Source organism: Acinonyx jubatus, chromosome C1 (genome assembly GCF_027475565.1).
Source record: "Acinonyx jubatus isolate Ajub_Pintada_27869175 chromosome C1, VMU_Ajub_asm_v1.0, whole genome shotgun sequence".
Lineage (NCBI taxonomy): Eukaryota > Metazoa > Chordata > Mammalia > Carnivora > Felidae > Acinonyx > Acinonyx jubatus.
The window spans coordinates 25,406,590-25,420,367 of record NC_069381.1 but is presented as its reverse complement, the minus strand read 5'-3'; the positions used below and the strand labels follow the sequence as shown (position 1 = coordinate 25,420,367).

The 13,778-nt window shown below is 50.9% G+C and overlaps 1 protein-coding gene across 5 annotated transcripts in view; it reads left to right on the top strand.

The window, feature by feature from the left end:
- Positions 1–13,778, top strand: part of CSMD2 (CUB and Sushi multiple domains 2) — a 595,308-nt gene that overhangs the window by 291,105 nt on the left and 290,425 nt on the right. For all 5 annotated transcript variants that reach the window (XR_008293800.1, XR_008293801.1, XR_008293802.1 and 2 more), the window contains exons 7-9: positions 4,673–4,750; positions 9,741–9,828; positions 10,532–10,656. Coding sequence is in view for 2 of the 5 variants with exons in the window: in XM_027059738.2 (XP_026915539.2) it covers positions 4,673–4,750; positions 9,741–9,828; positions 10,532–10,656 (291 nt within the window). In the remaining 3 variants the exon portion in view is untranslated. The remainder of the gene's footprint in view (positions 1–4,672; positions 4,751–9,740; positions 9,829–10,531; positions 10,657–13,778) is intronic.

The window sequence follows — 13,778 nt, the reverse complement described above, 5'->3', positions numbered from 1 at the left end:
CTTACATCTTTGGCATAGATCTGAGTGAGATGAGGAGCCAGTGTGCTAGATACTGACTTCATCTAGCAGAGAGCTGTGAGTAATGCAAGCATTTGTGCAGGGCTGGTGGCCAAGCAGGAGGCAGGCCCTCAATGATGAGGGAGGGGCAGAGTGCAAGATGCATACCCACCAAGTTTTCTAAGGGAAAAATCAGATTCCAGTTTTGAGGAGCTCATGCCCTACAACATTTTGGGGAATGGTTTACAGAGAGTGAATAAAATCCAAGCAAAAAAGAGTGAGTTTAGAATCCTGAAAGAAAGATATACATTGCAAATTTTTTCTAAGGTTGGTTGAACTGGGTGTGGTGAAGGAACAGGTGTGGGGAGATGAAAGGATGGTCCAGCCATCAGGACAGCCAAGTGGTGGGCAAAGGGGAGTGATCGGGGTTAGTGCAGGGGCTCCCCCCTTGTGAAGGGAAGTCTGGCTTCACAGGGGCGAGAAGAAGCTGCAGGTTCCATTTGCTTCATGATTCCCAGAGCCTTGGAGACAGGCTGAGCACCTCCCCTCCTCCACTAACAGGTCCTTGTCTCCTGCTAGCTCAGCCCAATAACTCATGCTGCAGACTAGAGAGGCATTTGTATTGCCAGATTCTTCTAGCTAAATGTGTACCATGTGTCCCGCTAACCTTTACAACAGCGGGGAAATGTCTTGTAATTAACCAGAATATAAAGGATGAATGGAGCAGCCTGGCAGTCTCCTGTAGTCATTATCATTCGGAGGAGATGAATGTACCTAGTAAGATTTCCATCAACCAGTTAAAGCCAGCACTCTTCTCTGGGAGCCCTGACTTTGTTCACATACAGTGAAAAAGCGTGTACAAGTGTGAATTCTATTTTGTATGTGTTTGTAGCCGTGTGTACATGAGTACACAAATGTGTTGTTGAGGGCATGCCTTTGGAGACGCGAATGTGTATGTGTGCATGGATATATGTGCAAGCATGTGTTCATCGGGGGTATGCGTTCAAGTGTAGCCAGCCCCGGGGTTCCATTTTATCTGCAGTGCGTCAACAGACGCAGAATGGTTACAGAATCCATTTTAGAGACTGGAGCTCCAGTGTAATATCGTTGGCACTAGACTAGTGGGCGCTCCATGAATGAACGAACGAACGAACGAACAATGTGAATGAATACATGCCAGAAATTCTGTAGGTCCTTGCTACTTTATCCTTCATTTATTATGTGTGTCAGTAGTGTACTGTGGACATCTAGAGGGAGAACTGCTCTTGTTCTCTGATGCTTCGTACCTGGTCTACCCAGCTAGTTCTTTGTTGAGCCATTTCGTGGCCGGCTTCCCATGGTGTTCCTTTTTCCCTGATCACTCACCATCTACTTGGTCAAACTGTTTAAAAGACAAAGTGGCTATGTATCATTCAGGGTGTGGCCACTTCCTTGGGTTTGCTCAAAAACTGAGACCCCAACATACGGAGGTGATTTCTTGATGCTAACATCTCCAGTGATGTGGATCTTGCCCAGGGCTGAGCCCCAACCAAGGACACTTTCCTGACCCATTCGTCAGCTCCTAGGATGGTGTGGGCCCACTGTATGGGCTCCCCTCCCCAGAACCTGGGCCTGGGCCAGCTAGACCTGGACATACATTTTCTAAAGACTCCATTGTTGGTGTGAGGAATCCTGTCCAGAGAGAACGGCCCCTGCCTTCCCTAGGCTTGTGCGTGGTGCACACAGACAGCATGGGCGACACAGCTTTGAGACCAGCTCAGAGGAGTAAGTGCTCACAAAGTTTATGTGTAAATTAAGAAGCTCCCTGAAGCTTTCCAGTTTCCTTTTTGTTCACTTTTTCTTGCCACTGTAACAAGTTCCATCCTGTGGTAGGTAGAAGGAAGGAAACAAGGGAGGACAGGAGCTCCTTCCTGCTTGGGAGGATGATGACATTATCCACTGCTAACTGTTGCTCCAGGTGTATAAAGCACTGACCAGTCTGGTTACCCAGCCCATCTTGGAGAGGACTAAGTAGAAAGGGTGGGCACAGAAATTGGAAGGATTCCTTCTGGAGCCTCTTCCTGAGTGCACCCATGAGAAGAGAGGAAGAAGGGCTCCCTCTTAGCCACCCCTTCATGTCCACATACACCTCATGCTCCCCCTTCAGCAGCTGCAAGGAAAACTCAAGTAGCATTTGGTGCTGGGAATGGCATTCCTGGTGCACTGGTCCCTCCTCAGCTCCCTTCCTCCAGAGAACACTAGAACGTGAAACGAGGCTATTGGAAAGACTCTCACCTCCTTGTTGGCCAGGTGCCTGGAGCCATCTGCACAGACCTCACCTTGAGTAGGAAGCACTGAGTCATGGAGGCCCCTCTCCCCACCCCAGCCCCAGTGCTGGGACATCTGGGAGAAGAGCTTGAACTATCCCTACAGTACTGGGACCAGTCCTGTTCTCTTAGGGATGACTGAATCAGAGGAATTTCCCCCCTGCTGCACTGTATTAGCTACGCTTGAATAATGCATGTTTCCCTACTAATACCCTCTGTTTGATAATGGGTCCACGTTAGTGTTCATTGGAAATTTTCCTGCTGGATACACATGGAGAGTAATGCACATTTATAAAAAGGGTTTGAATGCACGTTGGGAAGCAGTGACTCTGTGGTGGTAACTGAATTTGATCAGGCGTTCAGCTTAGCAGCTTGCCAGGGGACAAACCCTTGGGGAACTTCGTGATGCAGGCAGAGCTGGGGGCTGTCCGGGACTGAGAGATGGGCTCCTGCATGCCTGATCATTGTGGGCTTTAGTTTCAGGACTGGCATGTTACCTTGTATGCAGTGTGAGTACCTGAGTTTTCTGGGCCTGAGCTGGGGCAGGGGAGAGATTCTGGAGGCTAACGGGGCCCCTTAGGGGATTGCCCTGGGGCCAGGTCATGAGAGAAGATGCTAAGGTTCAGCCAAGAACACAGCTGCCTCCTGGCTGTGTGACCTATAGCAAATCACTTGAGCCACCCTGAGCCACAATTTTATTATCCATCAAGTAGGTATAGTAACCACGGGTCAAGGCTGTTGAACATATAAGGAGCACACAAAATGATTATCGAGGGCCCACCATGTACCAGGCTCTATTCCAGGCATTGAGGATACACCAGTGAACAAAAGACAAAAATCCTTGCCTTCATGGAACTTACGCTGCAATGCGGGGTGACAAAAAATCATGAAGTAAATGAGCCAGTGTGTTAGAAAGTTAGGGAGATAAAGTAGCGAATGGTGCAGGGGAGCTGGGGTGCGATGTAATTGTGAACAGTGGTCAGAGAAGGTCTCTGAGGAACTGGTGTTTGCACAAAGACTTCCAGGAAAAAGAGGAAGAGAGTCGTGAAGATACCCTCAGAGAAGAGCATTTTAGGGAACTAGCAGGCTGAAGCAGGAACATGCCTGACATATTTTTGGAACACCAGGGAGGCCTGTGTGGCTGGAGAAGAGTGATTGAGGTTGAAGATAAGGTCGGAGAGGTGCTGGGAGGGCAGATTGGTCTGTGAAGGCCACTCAAAAGACTCTGGCTTTTTTTATACGAGAGGCAAGTTGCAGCTGTAGAGTTTTGAGCGAGATGTAATATGGTCTGACTTATGTATTAAAAGGATCCCTCTGGCTCTTGTGTTGAGAATAGACTATGTAGGGCGGGGAAGATGGGAGGTCACGGCAACCAGGGGAGATGTACCAGAGACCTGGAACAGGGTGGTCAATGTGGAAATTGCACTTGGGATATACTTGGAAGGGTTTGATGGATCCTGATAGATCGTTAGTGGGTGTGGGGGAAATAGACAAGTCAAGGATGCTCATACAAGTAGAGAACTTGAAAGGCATTTAGCCCAGGGTCCGACACATAGGAAGTGCCTGGTCGCAGTTGCCACTACCATTGCTGGTACCCATCTGAGAGGGGCTGGGTCACCTGGCAGGGGCCAGCTGGGAGGTGGCATGGGGGTCTGGGGCACATGCACCAAGCAGTATAACTGAAGATAGGATGAAGCCCTTAGAGGCCAGCAGAATGCCTTGGGGAATGGGGGCAGTCAGACACAAAGGAAGTAGATAGATTCAGAGGTATGGCCTGGGAACTGTGCACTTTGGGCTCTGGTGCTTTTTCTGTGCTATGTAGCAGACTCCCGATGAGCTGTGGACTGGACTTAGAGATGGGATCAAAATCCCATTCAGTCATGGGGCCACCACCTGGTTGAGCCAGGCACCATCCCCCAGTGACCTCCAGGACTCAGCTTCCCCTGGCCACAGTAGGTCGGCTAGTATAGGCTGGGCTCGGCAAAGCTGATTGGCTCTGCTCCCCATGTTCCTCATCCTCCTGGGACCAGCCCTGTCTTCTCCCAGTGATGGCAGGGATGTGAGAGGGCAAGCCTGATCTGGCAGGCAATTTTCAAGCCTTCAGGCACGTCAGGACCTCCAAAATCCCAATGGTCAAACCCAAAGTCAACATATGAGGAAATAGACTCCATCTTTTTAATGGAAAGAACTATAAAGTCACATTGCAAAGGGTGTGGATACAGGGAGGGTGACAATTTGGTATGTCCTCACCCAGAGTTACTTCTGGCTCTGACCCGCCCAAGCCAAGAGAGAGGGGATCATTCTAGAAGGACCCCATCCCCAGTCACAGATAACAACTTAAACTGTTTTTCCTCTTACCTCCTCTCTAGTCAAGAAGCAAATTGAGTTGAAGTCTCGAGGTGTGAAGCTGATGCCCAGCAAAGATAACAGCCAGAAGACATCTGTGTGTAAGTGTCTGCCTGCAGAGCCTCTCACTTGGGGTCAGACCTGCTGGCGCTGTGACCGCGGGGAAGCCAGATGATGCTGGAATGATTTCCCTTCAATCCTGCCTCCTTCTGTCCTGGGTTCTGCACATGGATATGCTGACCTATGGGCCAGTGAGCAGCCCCAGGGTCTGTCCTTTGCCTTCTCCTCCCCCTCCTCTCCCCACTTCCCTCCCTCCTCCTCTTTCTCCCTCACTTCCCATTGTAACTGCCGTCCAGGGAGTCATTACTGCTACATTTCTCTCTTTAATTTTCCTTTTGATCACTTCCACCTGCTAAGACAGTCCTCTTTCTGTTCCTTGCCTGGGAGTCAGTCACCCCCAGCTGGGATCTTGGAGGCTGCAGGGGCCCAAGTCCAGCTCCCAGGGCAAGACCCTGCACCAGGGTCCCTGGATCTGGCAGGGCAAAGAGCCGGCTAGAGGGTAGGCTCCTGTGCTCAAGCCTGTGGGGCAGTGCTGGGGTCTCTGTGCTTGGCCATGGGAAGATTTTGTCTATGGGAACATGTTTCTGCTATTGGTGTTTGAAAGATAAAATCCCAATGGCTGGGGAATGGGCTGGAATGTCACCCTGGAAACAACGGATTAGAGCCTGTGCTAATGGGCTCTTAGACTAGAGCATAAGAAGGGGTTCAGGAAGGTTCTGGGCCACCCCAGAAGGCTGGACGTGAAAGCACTGGAGATTTTCCAAAGAATCCAGTTTTGTTCGAAGGTGAGTGTAGAGAGTTTTCCCTGGTCTGGGATCCCCCAGAAGACTGGCCTTCTTCTGCTCTACCTCCTCTGCCCTTCCTTTGCCTTTCTGCATCTCTCTCCCTCCATTCCCCTCCCTCCTTCTTCTGCATCCTCTCTGCTGTCCGCTCCTTCTGTTTCTCCCCTTAGTCTTAACCTCCTTTCACCTCACCTCTACATGCTCCCTTGCCTTGAGGTGCTGGAAGTACTTCCTGAGAGGGATGGAGAGCAGCCGGTGGTGGCTCCAGAGCTGTGTGCAGATGTGGGCAGGGAGCAGGGGTGGGGGCGGGGGTGGGGGGAGAAGCTGCGACCGAACTGGGCCTGGCTGTGGCATTTTCTCTGGTCTTTCAAGTCTCCACTCTCCGTCTCTGGGGACCATCAGCTCCTAGCATTCTGGCCTTGATGGCAGAGGGCAGCCAGGAGCCCTGTTTCTGTGGTGGGCTAGAGGAGCAGGGGAAGGGGTGCGGAGAGCCAAGGGTTAGGCCAGGAGTCTGCAGAGCAGGCTCCAGCCACGGCCCTGGCCCTCACAGGCTCATTGTTTCTGTAGCCACAGGAGAGCACACGAACTGAGGTCAGCATGAGTTCATTTCAGACTTTGCCCTGGAGCCAGAAGCAAACTTCAGGGAAATGGCCCAGAGTTTGGAGAGCAAGTTTTTATCCCAGTGTGTTTTCAGGTGACTGTGGTACCCCAGGCACTGGCGTCTCAGGTTCCAAATCTGTGAAATGGGATGCAAAACCTTACCCTCCCTTCTTCCCAAGGGTGCTGTCGGATCTCACATGGGCCATCTTGACCTAGGACTTAAAGAGGTCTGTGAACTAGCTAAAAACTACATGTGATATTGTGAGTGCATTTGCGGGGGGCAGGGGGCGGGGCATGCTTTTCAGTAGCTACTCAGAGGTGCCGGAAGCTCTCTCAGAAAGATGAAGAAATCTTACTCTAACGAAATAATGCAGAAACTCTGGGAAAAAAAAATACACTTCTCTCTACTACAAGACACTGGTCTCCGTTCTAAGATTTCCTCAGGGAGGGATGGGCACACAGCTCAGCTGCCAAGGAGGCACCACCAAATGTCTGCAGGTGTCCCGCCCTTTGTGTTCTGCCCACATTCCCTATGGACAGATGTCCTGAACTTCAGGCGAAGAGTGGGCCCCACTTACCTATCCTGGACCCCACTTGCTGCCTTCACGAGGCGGTCCGTGGGCACCACCGACCCCCGGCCACAGCCATGACTGCCCATGTGTCCATGTCTCCTTCCCTTTAGGTGGGAGGCATGGCTTTTCTGAGTGTTGTGGGTTTGGGGGGTAAGGTCCACTTTCCCTTCTCTTCCATCCCTCTGTAGCCAACAGTGAATCAATAAGCAGCTGGTTTTGAATAGGCGGGGGAGGCTGGGATTAAGGGAAGAGAGGGGAAAGCCCTCTTGATGCCATAACTCAGTAAAGTGTTCATTGAGATTTACCTTTGCCTGTTTCCTGGGGAGCCTGGAAGTTCTTGCTGTCAGTCCTCCCAGGAAGACAGGGCCTCAGGGGCGGGGGGTGTGAGCACTTACCCCTGGGCTGGTTCCTTCCAGGATAGTGCCTGAGCCTTACTTCCAGGGGGCGGTTTAAGGAGTGGGGGGGCAGTGTTGGCTGCGCACGTGCAGGGCTGTGGTTGGGTACGTGTGTACTGCTGTGGCCTCTCCTCTCTGGTCCAGCTGCATCCCCATCCCAAAGCCTTTGCTCTGTCTGCTCCCTGGGTGGTTTGAGTACCAAGTGATAGGGCAGGAAACTGTTGTACCGTGTTAATGTGCTACCGGCTGGGCACGGTTCCCATGTGTGGGCGCCGGGGACTTTGGGATGGGTGTGGTCCGTGGGCAGGGGTGAGTGGGCCAAGCCTGAGGAAGGCAAATGCTTAGCTGACAAGTCCTCAGTACCGGGTGGATCTCGGTGAGGCTGGCTTAGATAAAGCACACGCGCAGCTCAGGACTGACATCCTCATCTTCTTAAAACAGAGCCTTTCTGCCTCCCTGAGGATCCCAGAGGACCCGTTGTCTCCTTCCTTCCTATTGTTTGCAGAACACCGAGGCTCCGGGTAGCAGGAGCTTGCTCTGGGTTTGGAGACCGCACTTCCATCTTATTATCCCAGCCTGGAGGGTCCTGGACAGGAAAGTTTTGGAAGGAGAGGCTTAGCAAGGAAGGGGATGGTATAGGGCTAGTGCCCGCTGGGAGTGGCTGGCTTTACCCTGGCCCTATGGAATGTTGGAGAAGGGGAGGCTGCCCAAGAGGCCCTGAGCTCAATGTCAAACGGCCAGGAAGACACCGGGAGTCTGGCTTGTGTACAGTCTGTCCAGATCCCCAGGTCCCCTTGGCCAGCCACACCCTGCGGTACCTGGAGGTTTGAACGGGGTCTACACCAGCCTTCTAACTGTAGAAATGAGCTCCGAACTCAGTGAGTCTAAGATGGGGCTTCACAGGTCCCCAGGTGAAGACATCCCTTGCTCCCTCCCCCCACGAGTTAGTCTTCCATGACCCCTGGTTATTCTTTCTTCACCACGTCCACTCCCATCCCTTCACGTCAGTCCCCACCGCCAGGCACAACACTCCCCCGCTTGTCCCACAGGAACTGGCATCCCCCTGAGCATCCTACTGTGCCCTTCCCCCTCAGGACTCTTCAGTGGCTCCCCATCACTTTTAGGATCAGACTCTAACCCCTGAAAAGTCTGACCTCTGAAGCGTCACCCCCCACCCTTCCACGTCACTCAACGCCCTCTCTCCTATTCTGGCCACACTGGGCAACCCTCATGTTTGTTTCCATGTCCTCGCTTCACCCTTCATGCTCCTCTGTTTGTCTGAACTGCCATTCCTCTGTCACCATGTGTTCAAATCCTGCTGTCTCAGAGGATCCATGTTAAATGGCACCTCTACTAGGCAGCTTTCCATTCTTTTCAGCAACAGAAGATGGGTCTTCCCTTCCAATCTCCCTGTGGCTGCCACTTTCATCACTTCCCCATCGTGGTTCTGCAGTTTGTTTCTATTTCACATCTTCACTTGGCTGGGAGCTCCTTGAGGACAGTGGTCATCTCCGACATCTGACCGTTGCATCTCCTGTGGTATCTAAATTAGGGTCTTGTACACACTAGGTGCTCAATTAATGCTTGCTGTGCACTCACGTGCGGGAATGAGTGAGTGGGTGAGTGGGTTGCTCATATTGTGGGGCATTGAGTGGGTAGGAGGCACACGAGCCAACTCAGAGAATGTCGCTGCAGACCCCCCGTCATCTCTGTCTTGAGGGTGCTGTTGGGATCGTGGGATTGGCGAGGCCTTGAACGGAAGTCCTCTGGCCAAGCTGTGTGCCTGGCCCCAGCTCCTGGTCATCCCGAAAGCCAGGAATCCAGGGGTGTGAGAGAGTTCCAGCCTCATGAGTGTGAGCATCTCGAGAACAGTAAGCCAGCAGGGGCTGGAGGGTTTCTACCCTGTCCACTGGAGACAGGAGAAAACTGTGTGTATCCGCCGCCCCTGACCAGGCTTCTCCTTTGGCAGAGATGACTTTGCACATGGTTGTGTAAACAGAACTCGGGTGCTGGCAAGTGTGAGAGCATCACACCATCTGCCAGAACCACCGCCGGGGCCATCTCCGCTGGTGCCCTTGGCCGGTGGCATTGGACAGGGGGTGCTCTGGTTATTGCTTACTCAGCTTGAGAAGGCGTCTGATGGGAAGAGCTTTCTTGGCAGAAATATCCACTTTTGAGCTAAAGTCCCTGCTTTGAACCTCAGACTGCAGCTTTCTCGTACATTCTTTACCGTTCCTGATCACACATCCACCTTTTATTTAACTTTCTTTGAGTCATTTCTCCATTGGGGGCTGAGGTTGGGGGTGATCATCCCATCTAGAGTCACCACCCCTGGATCCGAAGCACAGGGTGAGGAGGTCACCGGGGGCTGAGGGCCGTCCACCTCTGGTCGCTGGGGTGGGATGAGGGAATGGGGTGGTTGCCAGTCTGGGGTGCCTGCCTCTGATCCCAAATGCTCTTGATGAATTTCACTTGGACTTGGCTCGCAAAGGAATTTGTCAAAAGCACCTCCCCACCTTACATGCTCGTAAAACCTGAGCCCAGGAGACCCCACAGCCCCACACAGCCACACGGAGCAGGGCCTCATTCTGTCTCTGTGTCCACCCCCCACCCTGAGCCACTGCCCTAGCTGTGCCTTCCTGTGATTACCCATCTCTGTTTGTGCTGTTTTTTGCCTTGTAGTAACTCAGGTTGGTGTGTCCCAAGGGCATAATATGTGTCCAGACCCTGGCATACCTGAAAGGGGCAAAAGACTAGGCTCGGATTTCAGGTAAGACCTGTTCTGGAACTTTCTGACTGCAAGAAGGGTGGGTGGCCTGGTTTGGGGGTGGGGGAGACAGGGGCTGATCTTCTTGGAGGTACAAAGCAGAGGACAGTGTGTATTCAGGAACAGACACTTTCTGAGGAAGAACCGTGGCCTCTGGCATTCTTTCCTGGGCCAGTCCTGGGAAGACTGCCTGTAGCCTTAAGGAGAAGGGAAGGGCCACAGCCTGCCAGCGTTAGCCAGCACACCTATCCCTGGGGTACAAGAACTGCCCTCATCAGTAATGATGTGATAGCAGGCAGCTTATGTCTCCCATAATCTGGAGATCCAGGGGCCCAAGATGGTGCATCTTGCAGAGTTTCTAATAATCAAGGCATCTTCCCATAATCCTCCATTTTCATTAACGTGTATGGGTATCATCCGCCCACTCTTAGCTGTCCTAATTGGTACTTATCTTAGAGCATGACTGTTTTGCTCAAAAGTCACCTTTTAACTCAATCCTAAAACCATTAAATGGTCCAAAAAAAAAAAGACGATAAGGAGCAGATGTTCCTTTCAATGGAGACTTTAAGTGATGAAACAGTGGAGTAGAGATTAAAGGCCAGAGGAGAAATAACATTCGGTGTGGTACTTCTCTGTGGAAACGGGAAGCACTTGGGTGGGCCCGGCAGGCCCAGGGCTGAGCTCACAGACACGCCTTGTCTCCCAGGTTAGGATCCAGCGTCCAGTTCACCTGCAGCGAGGGCTATGACCTGCAAGGGTCCAAGCGGATCACCTGTATGAAAGTGAGCGACATGTTTGCGGCCTGGAGCGACCACAGGCCAGTTTGCCGAGGTGAGGGCACCCTGGGAAAGGGAGGCTGGCCAGGAGCTGGGCTGCGTGTGCAGGATGGAGCCCAGCTCCTGGTCCCTGAGGTCCAGGCTCTCATCCAGACGGGCCCGCCTCACACTCAGTGCTCCCCAGGCCTTGGGCTCTGGGTTCATTGGCTAATTAACTTACTACATTTAGTTAGCATCTTCTCATATCACGGCCTGTACTAGGATCGGGAGATACAGAGGTGGGGACGAGAGACATGGCCCCTGCCCTGCATGGACCTTACAGTCTAATGGGGAAGACCCATTGTAGCAGGTTGCTAACTCGTTGCACAAAGACATCACAGCTATACCTAGATGGGAAGGGAGGTCACCTTGTATGATGCCACCCCGAATCTCCTCATTATAACACATACACACCCCAAACCCTCCTTCTCAATGCCTTTGTTTCTTTCTACATACTCAGCAATAAACAGACCTATCAACTCTAGAAGAATGCTCTTAGCGAGGAAGGAGCAATATGGACCATGATATCAGAACACTTCTCCGTGGGAATCTTCTAACCCCACACACATGGTCGTCTTGTTCTCAAACGCCCTGCCACCCACATCCTCAGCTATCACATGGACTGAGGCTGGCCTGGCCTAGCCCCCATCCCCCAAATCTTAAAATAGTATCCTGAACGTTTTCCTTCACTGGGACAGGACAGCAGCTGCCTGTGTGGTAGAGAAGCCCCTGGCCTCATCCCCCAGGACAACATTAGCTGGCTTTTAATTTTTACTCTCTGTGTGCATCTCTCTTTTGTTTGTGCACATGACTGGAGATGGGTTCCTGGCGCAAAAGTAAGCAGCCTCTCCGGAGTTTGTGAACAAAGCCAACAGTTGCTCTTTTTTATTATTATTTATTTATTTGTTTTAAGAGAGAAAGAGAGCACAAGTGAGTGAGGGACAGAGAGAGAGAGAGAGGGAGACAGGGAGAGAGAACACAGGGCCCAGAATGGGGCTTGAGCTTACCCGAAGTGAGGCTTATGCTCACCTGATGTGGGGCTCAAACTCACACACGGTGAGATCATGACCTGAGCCAAAGTCATCTGCTTAACCGACTGAGCCACCCAGGTGCCCCAACAGTTGCACTTTTGAGTGCCCCTTTGGAAAAGGAGGTGCACCGCCCACCATAAAGTTATATTTTGGATCCTTCCTAGTTTGAGAAGGAGATGCTTTGCCTCTCTCCAGGCTTACATACCAGGATGAAATTTATGCACAGAAAGGGATCCAGGAGAAAGGGCTTGGGGTAGAGCTGAGACCCACTTCCTTTTTTTCACGTGTTGATGAGTAATCTTGGAAGAGGGTCATGAAAACCCCCTTGAAATAAGCCTTAAATGTATTAATTCTCACTCAAGTTTGAGGCAGCCATGAGCCACAATTAATAATGTACTGATCTTGGCTATATTATCTCAACGATTCCACTTAGCTAAGATATTTTTAAAAGCAAACCAAAGAAGAATCGTTAGGTATAACTCTCAGCTTTGCCACCAGCTAGCCATGGGCAATTTGGCAAATCATCTATTTTCCCTGAGCTTATTTTCTTACCTGTAACTGTAGATGATGGTACCTACCCTGCCCATCTTGTGTTAATGTGGTCAGATGGAGTTGTGGATATGGAAACATCGAATGAATCGAGAAGAGCTTGACAAGGAAATGAACATCCTCACTCTGGAACACCAGCTCTATAGGGCAAGGACTTTTGTTTTGTTCACTTGCCTTGAACAGGGCTTGGCACATAGTAGGTGTTCCATAACATATGCTGAATGGATGATTGAATTAATGAATAATCAGATAGCAAACACTCCATTTCCAGGGAGCCAAGAAACCAGCTGTATAGAGAGGCATAGAGTTATCAAGTCTGAGGACCAAGGGAACCTTGGCCAATCTGTTCTTTCATAACTCCTTTTGAGGAGCCAGAATAACAATGCCTTTAGGCAGTAGTGGAATCTGATCTCTCCCAAGACCTTTTCATTGGTGAAAGACTATTCTCTTAGTAACAGTGGTAGTTTACATGACTTTGCCCGGGGTAGGGAAGGGCTGGTGTTTCAGAAGGAAGTTCACAGTCGAATCATGGAAAACAAAGCCAGTCAGAACTGCATTCAAATCCAACCATCACCACTTTTTAGCTGGGTGTCCTTGAACTAGTTTCTTCTCCTCTCTGAATCCCCCGCCACCCCGCCCCCCCCCCCCCCCCACCCCGCTCTCTTTCTGCTAAAAGGCAAGGATTATAGACCATGACTCCATGGCATTACCGTGAGGACTAGACGAGGTGGTGGCTTTGAAAGCACTCCCTGGGAGATGATCCTGGTGTGCCTGCGAGGCTTGTGCACACTAGTGTTTAGTTTCAGTTTAGTTTCAGCGGCTGAGTTCTGTCTGCACACAGCTTCCCCCGGCCTGGGAGCACACCCTCAGCCTCTACGGTTCACAGATTTTTAGAAGCCTCTTCCCTCACGGTCTTGGCCAATCTTCCTGCAATCACACAGCTCAGGAGGCACACAGACTTTGATGTAGATCACAACTCTGCTGCATTAGCTTGCTGGCCCTGGGCAGGTTCCTGCATCATTTTTAGCCACAGGGCCCTCACTTGTGAGTTAAGAAAACAAAACCTCCTCTCCCTAGTGATGGCGAAATTTAAACAAGCCATTTTATGGAAGGTGACCAGCACTCACTGTGGTGGAGAGGGGATTCTCAGCCCAGGTTAGAATGCCACTACCCCCTCCTGTTTTCTCTCTCCAGGGTCATTGGAAAGCAGGAAGAGATAGGCAGACCCTCCTGGGTTTGGACTTGGATGGCCTCCCCTCCGGCTTTCCTGAAGGCCAAGGGCTGAGACAGATATCAGATTCAAGGGTTCCTCTTATTTTGGCCGTTTTGAAAGTTTTTCCTTTAAAAAAAATTTCTTGTTTTTAATTAGTTAGAATTACTATCATAATTGTAATATTTTGTTGAAGTTTAAGTGAACCCCACTTTAAGAATAAAAAGGGACAAAACTCTTTGAATTCCAGGATAGCTCCACTAATAAGCAGGTTATCAAAAAGATCATATTCTAAAGAGGATTCACCACTAATAACAGTGGTATTATTTTTCCTCTAATGCATTTAAA